This window comes from Buteo buteo, chromosome 4 (assembly GCF_964188355.1).
Source record: "Buteo buteo chromosome 4, bButBut1.hap1.1, whole genome shotgun sequence".
NCBI classification, from domain to species: domain Eukaryota; kingdom Metazoa; phylum Chordata; class Aves; order Accipitriformes; family Accipitridae; genus Buteo; species Buteo buteo.
Window position 1 is genome coordinate 52,608,920 of NC_134174.1, and position 14,257 is coordinate 52,623,176.

General features: G+C 36.8%; 1 protein-coding gene across 2 annotated transcripts in view; it reads left to right on the plus strand.

Moving 5' to 3' along the window:
- DNTT (DNA nucleotidylexotransferase) overlaps window positions 1-14,257 on the plus strand; it is a 98,145-nt gene that overhangs the window by 71,190 nt on the left and 12,698 nt on the right. The window contains exon 10 of one of the 2 annotated variants that reach the window (XM_075026133.1): window positions 746-829. The exons of the other annotated variant lie outside the window; for it this stretch is intronic. Coding sequence (XP_074882234.1) covers window positions 746-829 — 84 coding nt within the window. The remainder of the gene's footprint in view (window positions 1-745; window positions 830-14,257) is intronic. 2 annotated transcript variants of the gene reach the window in all.

Genomic DNA, 14,257 nt, shown 5'->3' on the forward strand with positions numbered 1-14,257 from the left:
CTCTCTCCAAACAGAATTATTTTTTAATCTGTTCTACATGCTTGCCTTCTGATGTTCATTTTCTTAGGAAGTGATTACATGGTATAATGGAGAGCTGCTGAGCCTGCTCTGAACACTCTTTTTGATGTGCTAGAAGCAGTACAGGTGCATTACCACTCTGTTCTACTCAGGTTAATTGGAAGCAGGATGTTATAGACTAGGCAAAATGTTGCAATTGATGTGTTCTCCTGCTGAGCTGATGAGTTACTTTAGTCACTTTTCTTTTTTGAGATAATAAAATGTATTTATTTGGACCCTGGATAAGTTCTGCAGACTTTGGGGTCCTTCTTACCCTGGAAGTGTTTGGCTACTTAAAAGCCCTTCTCTCAACTCCATAGGTGGGTGTCTACACTAAAAATGCATTTTGTGAGGCCCTTTGGTTGAGTAGGCAATGACTCCATCTTTCTCTGCCTCACTCAGCTCCTACTCCCTGTTGAGATAATTCACCTACAGACTGTGGGAGCCCATCATAGGCTTACTTTGTTGTACAGTGCCCAACTATTCTTGGACTAACCAACGGAAATGATGGACCATTGCCTATCAAAATATTGTCCTTTCAGATGATCAATTTTTTTCAGGCTGTAGTCTTTTAATAGAGGTAATTTTTACATGTTAGTTTATTATTTGGTTTGGTGTTGGAACTCTTATACAAAGGATAACAATTTTGGTTTGTCAGAATTGCTGGTATTTGCTGTATCTTTTACAGCAATTTGGTCGTGATTTGCGGAGGTATGCTACTCACGAAAGGAAGATGATATTGGATAACCATTCCTTATATGACAGCAGAAAGGTACTGTTTATTCTCAGAAATAAAGCTACTGTGTTTTTATTCCTGAGTCTACATTTTCAGTTTATTTTTGATATTCAAGTGTACAGAATATTTTTAGCTTGATTCTCTATCTATTGTGCAGCAAAACAGTCCCACTTTTGCAAGATTTAGTTTCACTGACAGAGCCTGATTAAATCTGAACAAGTAAGTCCAGAAATCTTTTTTGGCATTGCTGAGGTAAGTTCTGAAATTTAACAAGAAACATACATTAGACAATGGTGTTTGGAAGGAACTGTGCAACCTTCACAAAACTGAGAACACCTCATCTGCAAGTATTTGAAAAAAGTATTTTATTGTCCTGTTTCAGAATGAAAGGTCATTTCTGTGTCCCAGGCACAATTTCAACAGGGATTGTGCTGACATTTTGAAGAAAGAAGGGATATTGAGTGGTACAGGCTCAGTTAGAAGGCCTGAGGAAGTTTTTGTAGGGTATGATACTAAGTGGAGATCAGGGATCATCCTGCTTTTAAAGTCCTGCATTCAGAAGTCTATGTGGAGTTCTGTTTAGTCAGGCTTGCCAGTCTTAGTAGTAATTGGTAGTATTTCTGGTCTAAATGCTCTTGGCTGCAGTTATACTGATCTCTGCATTTTTCTGGCTTAATGTCTGTATTTGTATTAGGCCATTTTAATAATAAGCAAAAATCAATATAGAAGATGTTTATTGATGTCATTATAGGGGAAGGCAAAAGTACCATGTCAAGATTTTACATTAATCTTTCCTATATATTTGTTATAGAATGGAGACTGCTTTTAGCATCTCTACTTACATGCAGCATTGTCTCATTGTTTGTCTGTTAGATGCAGCAGTGATCTAAGCCCTCACTCCATTTCAGCTGTCTCCATATGTGCTTGTCAGGCTCAGATGCTATAGCATCCTCAGTTCACATAGAAACCTGGGGAAATGATCAGACTAATGATCCATTTAGTCAAATATCCTGTCTCCAACAATTGTCAATACTAGATGCTTCAGAAGAAAATATAAAATTGCATAATAGATAAATATGCTATCAGATGTCTAAGGGGGGAAGTTTCTTCATTAACTCAGGGATGATGTCAGAGTCTTTCTGCCTGTTTTTTATATTTTGAAAGCATTCAAAACATAAACTCTTTGCCTCAACATAATATAGCAAATGTTATTATCTGCAAGTTAATATGTGCTCTGTTAAACAGCTTTTTGGGTGTAACAGATAACTGCACTAGGAAAATACAAAGAATTTAAGAAATGCCAGTGTTATTTTTTGTGTGTAGCAAAATTTTCCTGCCTGGTGTACAAGGATCTATCATTATATCTGCTGCTTTTATGTGGAACACTGAGGTGTTCAGTGATGCAAAATGGACGCTGTTCATTCACAAACAGCATCAATCAGTATAATTTTTTCTTTATTGTGTTTAGGCTTTACGTACCATTCAAAACCTTCTGGGAAAGAAAATGTGAGTTTCCATGTGTATTTCACTGGACTAGCCAGGATGTTTCACAGATAAATGATGAGTTTATCTTCACAATACCCTCTGGGAAGAAAGATGCTCTTGTCTTCACAAATTTTCAAGTAAAGAACTGAGGCAGAGAAAGATTTAAGGCCCTAAAAATCCATTGATTTGAAGGGCCCCCCTGTTTGCAGTGTCTGGCCTGAATTTTCTCTTGTTGAATATCTGCCTTAGGACTTTGAAAAATACATAGAAATGTGTATATCCATGACATGTTTCCCAAAGCCATCAGCTGTAGCTGTAACTGAATCTCCAGACCTTCTACAAGGCTGAGTCTCAACATACATTTCCCCACTGCACTGCCCCAAACTGAAGAAACAGCATTAGTGAGAGGACTGAGAAGCAAGACTTACAAAATTTTCCTTATTGCTTATTATATTGCAGGAATTCTATGACAAGGGCAAGGAAAAAAAAAAAAAAACAAACAAACCAAACAAAACAAACCTTCAGGGTAAATTTCAACTGTCTTGACCATGAAGTCTAGGACTTCCATATATCAAATGAAGGACATGAATGGATCAATTGTCCCTTTTTGTGGGGGCACTCTGCTTTTGAGTCTGTCCATCATCGTCCACAATAATATCTAAGTCTCCCTTTTCTCATTTAATCCCAGACACAGCCAGTTTACTTCCAAATTTTATTTTCTGCTGCAAAACACAGATGTACTACAGATTTCAAAACAAGAAGTCATGTTAATCTGTTGACACGGCAGAATACTGTTCTTTTCTCTGCTGCATTCTCAGAAATAGCTAAATTACATAAGCTGAAATTTTCCATAAAAAAGAAAATTCTAAGACAGATATGCAACATGAAAAATTTTAGACCAGGCAGCACTGAAGTTATAATCTACTTAAAACAGGGTCTTTTATCAAGTAGTGTCATTCTAACAAGAAGCAGGGAGACACCCCTCGCCCTTCTAAGTATTCTACTATTTATAATCTAATGTGTTAAATTAAAATAATTTTTTTCTTATTTTTAACTTTGCAATTTTTTATTAAGTTATTCCCATAAAGGGCATTTTGAACAAAAAGCCTTCCACACTGCCACCCAGTGTGTAATAAAGTCACGAATGTGCATAATACAGCAATGGTGTCTATAACTGTGAAACTTGAGATGATGACCCATAGTGGAAGAGGACAAATTTGCAGTAAGTTGTGTGGCTGCCAAGGTTGATTAATTTTTACAGCCATCAGGTTAGTAAGCTTAAAATCAGTGATTACAATAATTAGTAACTTTAGTGCTGTTTCAGGGAACATATACCCAAATCGTGAAATGTTTAGGGTTTTTTTTTCTTAATTTAATTATGAAGACTAGAGAATCTTTACTGTAATTCTAGTGCTTTTATTTAAAAAACATTTGACTCGGGGGGAACACTAAAAACATGGATGTTTTATCTGTACCATCTCTTAAATTTAGATTGGAACATGAGCGTATGTATTTAACAAGGACATTTTTCTTTGTGGTAAGAAATCTTCCTTTCTCAAAGGAGAGCTTTCTCAAAGCTAAAAACAATCAGGAAGTAGATATCCCTTGTGCAAGCTGATCAAGATCCCTCAATAAAACCTTAATTAAGGTTAATTAGGCACCATAGGTAAAAACTGAATCATCTTTTCCATATTTCTCTCCTTGTTTGCTGAAGAGAGGTTACCTGATATCACTGGCTCTGTCTAGGCAGACAAGCTTTCCTGCACAACTCTGGAACACTCACTGGGGTATAATTCAGGAGCTGGGCCAAATCCGTTCTGCTTCGTTCTTCTTTTATTACTCTGTGTGCATGTACAGCAAAACGGATGGAAAGGTCAGGGAGAGTCAAACTAATTCTCGATCCTGATGAAGATCAAATCCTTTCTTTAAAAACACTTGCCTGTTGTCATTTAAAATTTTGCAAGCTGGTATAAGTTAATAAACCATGCTATAGCAGATATACTTTGATTATTATTTTTTTTGATGGAAGGTAACAGTGCCTCTAAGAGATTGTATTTCATTATAAAAGACAACAGTTTCCTGGGTTACTCTATGTTCCAATATATAATTTGGTATACTTTATTCTTCTATATTAATATTTATCAGCCCTTTGGCACTGAAGCTTCCTCTGTGGCCCACTGTCTGAAATGTGATGCATGTCAGAGAATCCCAGATTCCCACATTCGAGGGGTTGTATCAGGAGAGAGTCCTGGTTACTTTAGTGTATTTCCAAAGGGATTCTGACAGGAATAGGGAGCATTAACACAGCAGTTAGGAATCAATTACATAGCTTTGCAGAGGGGAACAAAAGGAACAGATATTTCCTCCAGGGACTCGTTACAAAGTTACACTGTGAAATTATTCCTCAGCCTTGATTTTTTTTTTTTTTCCTAGTGTGAATCTTTTTTATATATTTGTGGAGTTTAGAAGACAGTGTGCAACTATCAAACTAATTGTTTTTTCAGTTCTGTAATAAAAAGGTCATTTTGTAGGTCTTCCTTTGGTAGGAAAATTGTGACAACAAAAATTGCAAATTTACTACCAATTATCTGTCAGCCTCTTTTTCATAAAAAGATGAGTGGATGTCCAAATCTGTGCCTCTTTAGAACTGTGTCCTAAAGCTATGGAAATCAGCACTTGTACATACCAACTTGAAGTCTGAAGTTTCTGTGATTTACATCAGCTGGAGATCAAACCTTACAAAGATTCCCACAGTTACGGAATGAAGAAGTTCATGGATCAGCCATCAGGAAGAAAAAGAAATTTTATATTCCCTGTGTCTTATTGCTGTTGCCCTGGTTACAAGTGGCATGACACATTTATGAACCAGGCCAATAACATTCTCACTGTAAAACTTTTCTGATTCATGAATGAACAATATGCTCTCTAAGTAAAGTAGAAGTGCTTTTGCAAAGAAGAATTTAATTTTTCTGTGTGAACCATAAATCAGGTCACCTGAAGAATAGGCTCTTCCATAGAAAAAAAATAAGGTCTTTAAGTTGGAAACCATGGCATCACTGGTTGTTTTTACACCCCTCTGCATTGGATTGGGAGTCATTTATCGCTTAATCCACTATAAAGAACTTCTGGTTACAACATGCGTTGTGTCTAGACTTAATCAGGAGCTAACAGAAGTGTAAGCACTGACCTTTGTTAGGTATTTATGTAATGCAGTCATCAGTTCTCTGTCTGAACTGAAGTTTTTAGTGTGCATGTATATATGCAGTTTGCTACATACAGAGATTTGAAGGGCACTTTCTTTGCAATGATTAAAAGTTTGTCATGTACTAGGGCAGTTGTTAGCAAGTTTTAACAACATCCTGACAGCTTTTTAACTGGGTGAAATGGAGAGAGATCTAGTGGATCTAACTAAAGAAGATACAGCTCTAAACCTTGTTTTAGTTTTAAACAACTGTCTTTAAGCTGAATAACTATCATCTGCTTGCATGAGAATGCAATAAAAGTGTGAATTACTTTCACTTTAATGTTTTATTATTTTTAAAGTGATTTTTAAAGTGGCCTGCAAACCACAGGGTTTCTATTCTTAAAGGAGTAGCTGTCCTTGATGTATGAGTGCTTCTCCCCTTTTACAGTGTCAGCAACCTGGAATAAGATTCAGGAACCGCAAAGATTGTTGGCTGCTTCTTTACCAAACTCTGGTGCTATTAGCTAGAGTAGAGTATCCTTGTCATGCAGAAGGGCACTGCAGAGTGTCTGAAGCTGGACTCTATGATATTGGATTTTTGCACTCTTCACCAAAAGGGTCGGTAAGACTTCATGTGGAATTACTGTTCTCCCATGAAATGGCTCTCGGACTCAAGTGTGTGCTTTTCTTCAGTAAGAATGTTACTTAAGGAAAAGCTTCCTTGTTCTCCAGAATATAAAATGCTATGGTCCAGTCAGCTTATAAACTTAGCATCATCTTTAACTTTGAAGTTTCCTCCACCATAAATATAATGTCTTATTACCTGTCTGTACTCTCCGTGCCTTTACTTTGTCTCTATGATTAAGCTCATCCAAGTCTCCATTTCTTCTTAATCTGACATTGTTTCATTCACTTTTGTAGACTCCAATAGTTTTGTAGACTTCAATGTTGCTGTCTACTTTCTCCTGGGTACTATTAATAGCACTTCAAAATCGAGGGAATGACTGTAAAAAGGGCAGCTGCAACTTAGTGGTGTATAATGTCAGTTTGAGAAGTTACTTTCCTTACCCCAGTATTGAAAGGATCCAATAGGCTCTTGTGAGTTACCTAGAAAGCTACCATAGCTCTGGAAGACATAAGCTGTCTTTCTGCTGAAATGAAAATTAACCAGTTTTAAATATAGCTTAGATTCCACACTGTAAGCACTAAAACAAAATTCAAGTTCCAAAAACTTTATCACCAGGAAAAGCTGCCGTTTTAATTTAAACTAATTTTGTTTTACCTTCTGTTATTCTGACATTTGCTCTTAGCTGCTTTTTGGCATTGCTGCAAAACCTTGTTTTTGCTTGATACTCTTAAACTTTCCTGTTCTTACAGAACCATAAATATGTTGGATTCCCCCACCCCCGCCCTTACTCTGTGTCCCTGGATGTTATCTGAGGTTGCAGCTTGCAGTTCATAAATACCAGACTGTTGCGATCCTGTTCTTTCTCATGGCTCATTCATTTGAAGATCCAATTCAAATACCCAGTCTTTGTTATAAACAGCTATAGATTTGCTGCAGTCTGGCTTGTTGAAGCTCTCTCTGCTCCCTCTTGTTCTCTATGTGTAGTCACTGGATATAAAAGGTCCTTCTTCAGCTTCCAGAAACCCTGACATATGTGATTGTTAAGACATTATGCCTGTCACTGGTATCTGAATTGTTTACACTGATGATTGTGAAGACAGTTGTCCCGCAAACTTCCATTCCCATTGAAGAAACACAGCCTAGATAACTGTTAGTGTTTAAAGGAAAGGTTGAATGAGCAGGCTGAAAATAACGTGATGTTTTATCAGTTAGATTCTTCAGGGTTGTGCAGTGTCCAAGCTCTGAACTTGGAAATGTCTTACGTGCACAGCCAAATCACTCTGAAATTTATGTGTAAAATTTTGCACACACTGCTGGTGTTTTGGCTCAACAGAGAAAACAATCAAGAATAGCTATTAACATGTGTGGAAGGCATTTGTATGCAGACGAGGAGTAACGTCTTGAAGATGACCTACTCTAGTTGTGCCCTTTCTTACTCTGCAGTAGGTCCGCTCTTGCCTAGTAAATATGTCTTTTCTTGTATCACTTTGTAACAGGGCGTTGTGTCAGGCTGGTAGACTGATGTGATTACAGTCAGCTAAAAGATCATGTACTGGTTCAGACATGTGACATCAGAGGGCATATTCAAGCAAATTTCAGGTTTTCATGTTCTCTCATCCCTCTTTTAATCCTGATTTGGCTTGTGAAAAGGCAACTTTTGAGAAGGAATTTTGACATTTACCATGAAGTAACAATTGTATGAGCTGAAGAGAGCATACATATTGTTGTAATGTGGCCTGAGGAAGGACGGTGGTGCAGAGGTTTGGCTAATAGCTTGCAACTTGGGTCACACTGTAGCCAAATTTTCTCTGCAGTTTTAAGCAGATCGTTTAACCTTCCTTGATCTTACTTCCCAACAGTAAAACCTAATTCCCACAATGCAAAGGTGCAGTAAGGATAAGTAGTTAACCACTGTGGCAAAAACTAGTTTTAATGAAGAATTTTGATCACTCAGCATTTTGCCTTTCCCTATAACTAGGAGAAAGAATAAATGTTCAATGAAGAATTTTGATCATTCAAAATTTGCTTGTTCTTTTAATCAGAGGGAAATTCAAAATGTTGACACTTGCTGCAAAAGTAAATGTTTTTGGAATCTCAACTTTGGAAACAATCCATGGACCAGACTTTTCTAAACCTCCAAAGCTCAGACAGCTCCTGGGGCTCCAAGCTCTGAGGCACTCAGCTTGGCTGGATGCTTCAGGCTCATGGAGGATAAGCTCTGGGGATCCTGGCTCTGATGGAATTACAATGACTTATTTGAACTCCCACCAAAGTGTCAAGCAAGTTGTTGAGAAGATGGGCAAGCTGGCAGGAGCTCAAATAGGCTTAGATTTTTAAAAATGCCTGGTAAACTAGGTTCTGTTGGATTTTATTTTTTTTCAGGGCAATATCTTGATAATTACATCATTTTTATGTAACACCCAGGTTTAGGTGAGTAGGAAAATTACAACAAAACTAAATTCATTAGTGTTTTGCTGAATAGATCTGTTCACAAGGCAATGGGATATTATGTTTGCGGGACTATACATGTGTTAAGTAGAAATATTGTTCCCTAGAACTGTCTTTTCTCTGGGAATCCTGGGAAGTTGCACTCCAGTGATTCTCAGCCAGCAGAATCCATATATCATGTTTCTCTATAGAGCTTGGTGTGAGGATGCCCCAAACTTAAGTACAGAAGATGCTTCTGAAAGGTCTACTGTGCTATGCAAAGCCCAGCCCTACCGCTTATACCATGGATAAATCTGGGTTTTTAAAATGCAGGATTTACCAACCTTTTTTACTGTTACTTCCTAACTAAACTCTCTTATTTGGATTAATTTAAAACTAGTACCATTACCGAATACTTCTGAACCCATATTGTCAGAAATAAGCTGCTTTTTGGTTGTTTTTATATTTTGGTAACTATTTGGAAACTCTTCCTTGTAGCCACAGTAAAGAAAGATGTTTAAAACTTCCTCACCACACTTCACACAGTTTCAGCTGTAGTGGGATTCTCTATTGCTCCTTCCTTTCATTCAAGGTGTATTCACTATTCTTGATGCCATTTGCTCTTCAGCAGTTACTCAGAACTGAAAAGCCTGGCAGAAGTCTGCTGTATTCAGTGTCTGATCTGTAAGCACTTCCCATTTTGTAGAAGGCTCTGCATAAAACAGGAATTAGTTTCAACTGCTCCATGCCCAAAGTTCTGAATGATACATTTCCTCAGATTGTTATCTTTTGAGCACATGTGTGAGCATGTGGGAGTTAGGCTGAATGAGAGGTGGAATGGGCTGGATGCATTAAGCTGCTGCAGGTACTTTTCTCTGTTTCTGTTTTGTGGCAGGAGATTTCTAGGGATGGCATATGGAACAGCTTCACGGCTGCATCATGGCCATGTAGAAAGTGTCTCTTTCTTGCACCATTATCACACTGCTACCCAGCAGAAATCCTCAAGGTGGTTGTGGGATCTGAGGGCTGGATTTGTCTTGCAGATTTAGCTTTTTATCTTATATAACCCCGTATGTTTTCACAATAATATTCCAGAAAGTCACTTTTAAGTCCAGTTATTACTTTATGCAGTTCAAGGCAGCAAAATTAAATGATGTAAATAATTAGCATTGCTTTTTTGTAAAAGAGTAGCTGGGATTCCTAGGGTATAATAGATTGATTAAATTATTAGCATATGAATGTTCGTGCACTAACATTGTAGGTTGTTGAGTTTTTGTAAGAGGAGGGGCACAAGCTCAGTGTTATTTTGAAGAATCATCGGAGCAGAAAGCAGTTATTAGTTTTATGTCCTATGAAAATTTAAGACGGGAAATAGCTGCCTTAATGTTTTCTATTGTTAAAGAAATATTGGAAAAAATATGACACTCTACGCAGAAGACTGTATATGATTGATGACAATTTTGCATTTAAAAACTATTGTGTGAATTTGAATGGCAGTAAATGATATTTAGTTGTTGAATAGCGAGAGAGGCGGTTTATATAACTGCTCTGAATAGTAAATTCACAAGATGCTCTGAAAACTTCATAATGGGACCCAGCTTTGCAAAACATTAAGTGCTGTACAGTTACAATGAAAATAGTAAACCCCTATGCTCCTAACTGTTTTTTTAAGAGAAGTTTTCCTTGGGAAACCACATGAAATACGCATGAAAGGGGAAATTTATCCTGGGATTTCTTCCACACTCCGAAGATCACTGTTGCACAGTCTTTAATTACTTGCCTGCAGAAAGCATTTCTATTTAGGAAAATCCTTAACTGACTCTTCAGGCGGGGCTTGCCTTGTCTGTCTTTGCATATATGAAGCCAAATGAAGGTGTGATGGCAGCCCAGGTAAATGGTTGTTATATGACTGTAATGCTTTGATGAGCTGGCTCAAGGGTGTTTGTAACTTTGCTGAGTTCTGCTACTACCCATCTTTTGCCCAAGTCGTTGCTTCACAGACAAACACGGTGTTTGCAGCAGCAGCCCATTCAGTCATGCCTGGCAACATACTTGAACTTCTAGCCTCCCCCACGATGTTCAAATTTTTCTCTGGCTGAGTCTAAGTCCCTGTTGCTGGCATGCCACTTAGTCAGCAACTTTTATTTTGAAAAAACTCTTACCTGACATTGACCACATTGGTCGGAAAAGTTATGTTCATGTGGTAGCTTGGCTTAGAGGATGGAAACAACTCTGATGAAGCCAGACTGACTGCAGATGGCTGGCCTGTTACTGAACTTTCCAGAACTTTATAAACAGGTCTCCTAATAAAAAGCCAGCTTTGTTTTCCAAGCATTGATTCTTTTCTGTCACTACCCAATACGTCATTTCTCAAAAACATGTATCACTGGGAAGAAGAGAGTTGGCTGTGATTCTATACCCTCATTTTATTATGTAAAGATGTGTAATATTCACACATTTTGACTGTTTATTCAATAGTTATAGTCTCAAAATTAGTTTTCTTGTGTCATCTGAGAACATTTACTCCACACTACCTTTCACTGAGAAAAGATGCCTGCAGAAGTTTACTTGCACAGTTAAAGAGACTTTTTTTACGATTCTTTAAAAACTGCATGTTATAGTCTTATTTTGGCAGATGCTGCTCTAAAACTATGAAGTTATAACAGTGAGATAGTCAGCCTTGAGAACATCTTGATGAATTAAACATGCTGCAGCTGCAGAGTTTGCTTTAGATGTCTGCAGTAATGACTGGATTAAAGCTAAAGTAAACATAAAGATCCAAAGTTTGTAATATTGATTTCCAATGTGATCAGTTGTTCATACAATCATTACTACAATTAAACACTGAGTCATTGTAAACAGATGCACGTACTTCAATTTACATTCCAATTCTCTCTCTGTCTCTCAGGAAAGTGGAAATTGCATATGTGATTTGAGGGATTTGTTCTTTTTGCACCTGGTCTATTTTTAAAAGTTAAGAATTAAAATAATATACTTTTCTTACCTCTTGGTAAATTAAAAAATGATTATGTATTTTCTTCCAAAGTGTGCTTCTCCCCAGTGTTCTCTTAGCAGTTTAAATGTTTCACATATACCATATGATTCTTCATTTTTACAAAGTCCGCGTGTAATTCATGTATATATTTAGCTAATTTAATCCCTTTGTAATAGCAAGCTGTACATCTCACACAAAGATAAATGTACCTAATTGTTGTTTCCTTTGCTTGATGTGTTTTCTGAACAGTTCAGTGAAACCTGTGTTGCTAATGAAAAGAGAGAGCTCTCAAAATGCATAAGTAGGTGCAGATCCAGAATATTTTGACTATATTTTTATTCATTTTAATTTCTAGGGCAGTACAGAGCCAACCATTTTCAAGTGTTTTAATTCAATTATTCAATCAGTATGCTTGGGTAAGTTATTGAATGTGGAGCAGGTAACATAGTCTCAGATTTTCTGTTAAAAGAAAAAAGAAATCTATTGGGAAGAAGCTAGGTAAAGAGGAAGCTGGAAAAGGAAAGAGCCAAGGGCCAGAAAGGAAAATGGGCTATGGAGTGGGAGTGAGAATGGGAAGTCTGTGGTGGATGTACAGATTTGATAAGGAAGCGCAGAGCGACTGGACAAAGCGACGGGGAAAGGAAAGGGTATATTTGATTAGCAGCTGCACTGTGGAAAAGAATATGGGTTGGTTGAAGGGGTTGAGCTGAAAAGGGGCACGAAAAAAGAATGATAGGCGAGATATGAGTGGAAGTTTATGGACTAAAAAATAAATTAAATTCATCAGGCTAATGCTCCAAGCTGGCAACAAGAAATGGGTAAACTTTCCATTGCCCCAAGTAACTGACTAAACCATGCTTATCTCACTTTACTCTGGATATGGCATGAGTGGAGCCTGAAGTTACATTAGAAATCTGAGGGGAGAGATCAAGGCTACGATTTAGTATAGGGAAGTAGGGAAGAGAGGGAGCTAGAACAGATACAGATTGTAATGACTCAACTTGCTAAGACTGATTGATCCCACATTGGCCTGCAACCCAAGATTGTTGCCAGGGCTGTCAGCAAATATTTGTTAGCCCTGTGGCACAGTATATTTCCTGCCTAGTGAAAGAAGCCTAAGTACTTTAGAGGAATTGAAGGAAGCAGTATTTCTTTGAAGAAAAAGAAGTCTTTATGCATAGACACAGGAAGACAGAATTAAGGTTAAAATACAATCAACCACATTCTGGGATTTCTTAAATTGCAGGTCTTTGATTTTGCAATCTCATTAAAGTTATTTTGAAGTGGTTTGTTTATAATAATCCCATATGAATTACTCTCAACTGTGTTTCATAAAATCGAGGATTCCACATTTTTCTTGTTTCATTCATTCATATGAAGCTTTATAAAGACAAATACAATAAGTCAACTTAAGAGTATTTGACAAGCTCAAGCTACTGTAAATAACATAGACTTAAAGCAAAGCAGAAGTATAGATAAAGTGGAAAAGTAATCCCTGTTAATATTTTTAAGGATTTTGTGATAGGACACAGATTGTCAGAGAACTACAGGGGACAATAAGGTTTTTTTCTGGTTTTGTTTACAACAACGTGCTATTTAACGTGTTAAAATTTTTGCCTCAGTTGTCACATAGGAAGTTCCAAGTTTCTCTTCACTTTGTGTGCCCAAAACTGAAAACATATTCTTATAGTCTGGATGGTAATGTATTATACTCTTTATTTCTTGTGGAAAGTTTTTAATTTTTAAAATTGTAGTGGGAGAGTGGATGCATAACTATGTACTGTTTTGCAACAAAGTAACCACACATCTGTAATTTTAAACAGAGAAGAGATCTATTTTATGCATAGCGTGGTCTTGTTTACAAACTAAATTTTAGCAAATAAAAAAGTGCTTGTTCAGTTAAGTCAACAGATAACATTAATGTTTTTTAATATTTTATTTTTCAAAGTGTCAGCTCATCAGCACTGGCCTTTTTCTTTCTCCTTCATCAAAGCTACTTGTAGTAATTAGATTGCATGTAGAAGGCCTGAAGGTATTTTGTTACTCCACGTTATGAAATAGTTAATAGGATAACTGCCTAGAATATCCTAATATTAGCCTGATTATTCTATTTTTCTCAGTGAATATACTTCTTATTGTTCAGAAATTTAATATGACTAAACCTATAGCTAGATTTAGAGAGTAGTTGTAAGAGAAACATTCAAGTATGGTATTTCTGATTAAAAGCAAAGGACATGTCCAGTGGTAAAATGAAATGAGAATTTATGATTCTGGCTTCTATTACCTTCAAAAATTATTCATGCCCAGAATTATTAGAATAAATTCCGCCACACTATTTTGCATCAATACCATTACACGTGATTTTGCCTGAGGGTATTGAGTCAATGGGTAATGCTCGTAATACTGCTTTTTCAATCATGGTTTGTTGTAATGTCATTTCAAAGAGTCATTTTTTTCTCTCTGATTTATTTATCATCTTATTTGTAGCTGGATTAGGAACAGATTAGTTTTTATTTTAAAGTAGGCATGGTGATGTAAATATTACTACAGAAAATACCAGTTAAACATGAAAATTACATTTGGAGATAATATAATGTCAGAGGCACTTCAGGTTATTTGCTACTGAAAACTGTTATGATACCATCAAAAGGAAAATGCACAGTGTCTACACAGTGCTGTGGAATATTATTATTGAACTTGATGAAATACTTCACATTTCTAGCACAATTAGTACTTCAGCATTTA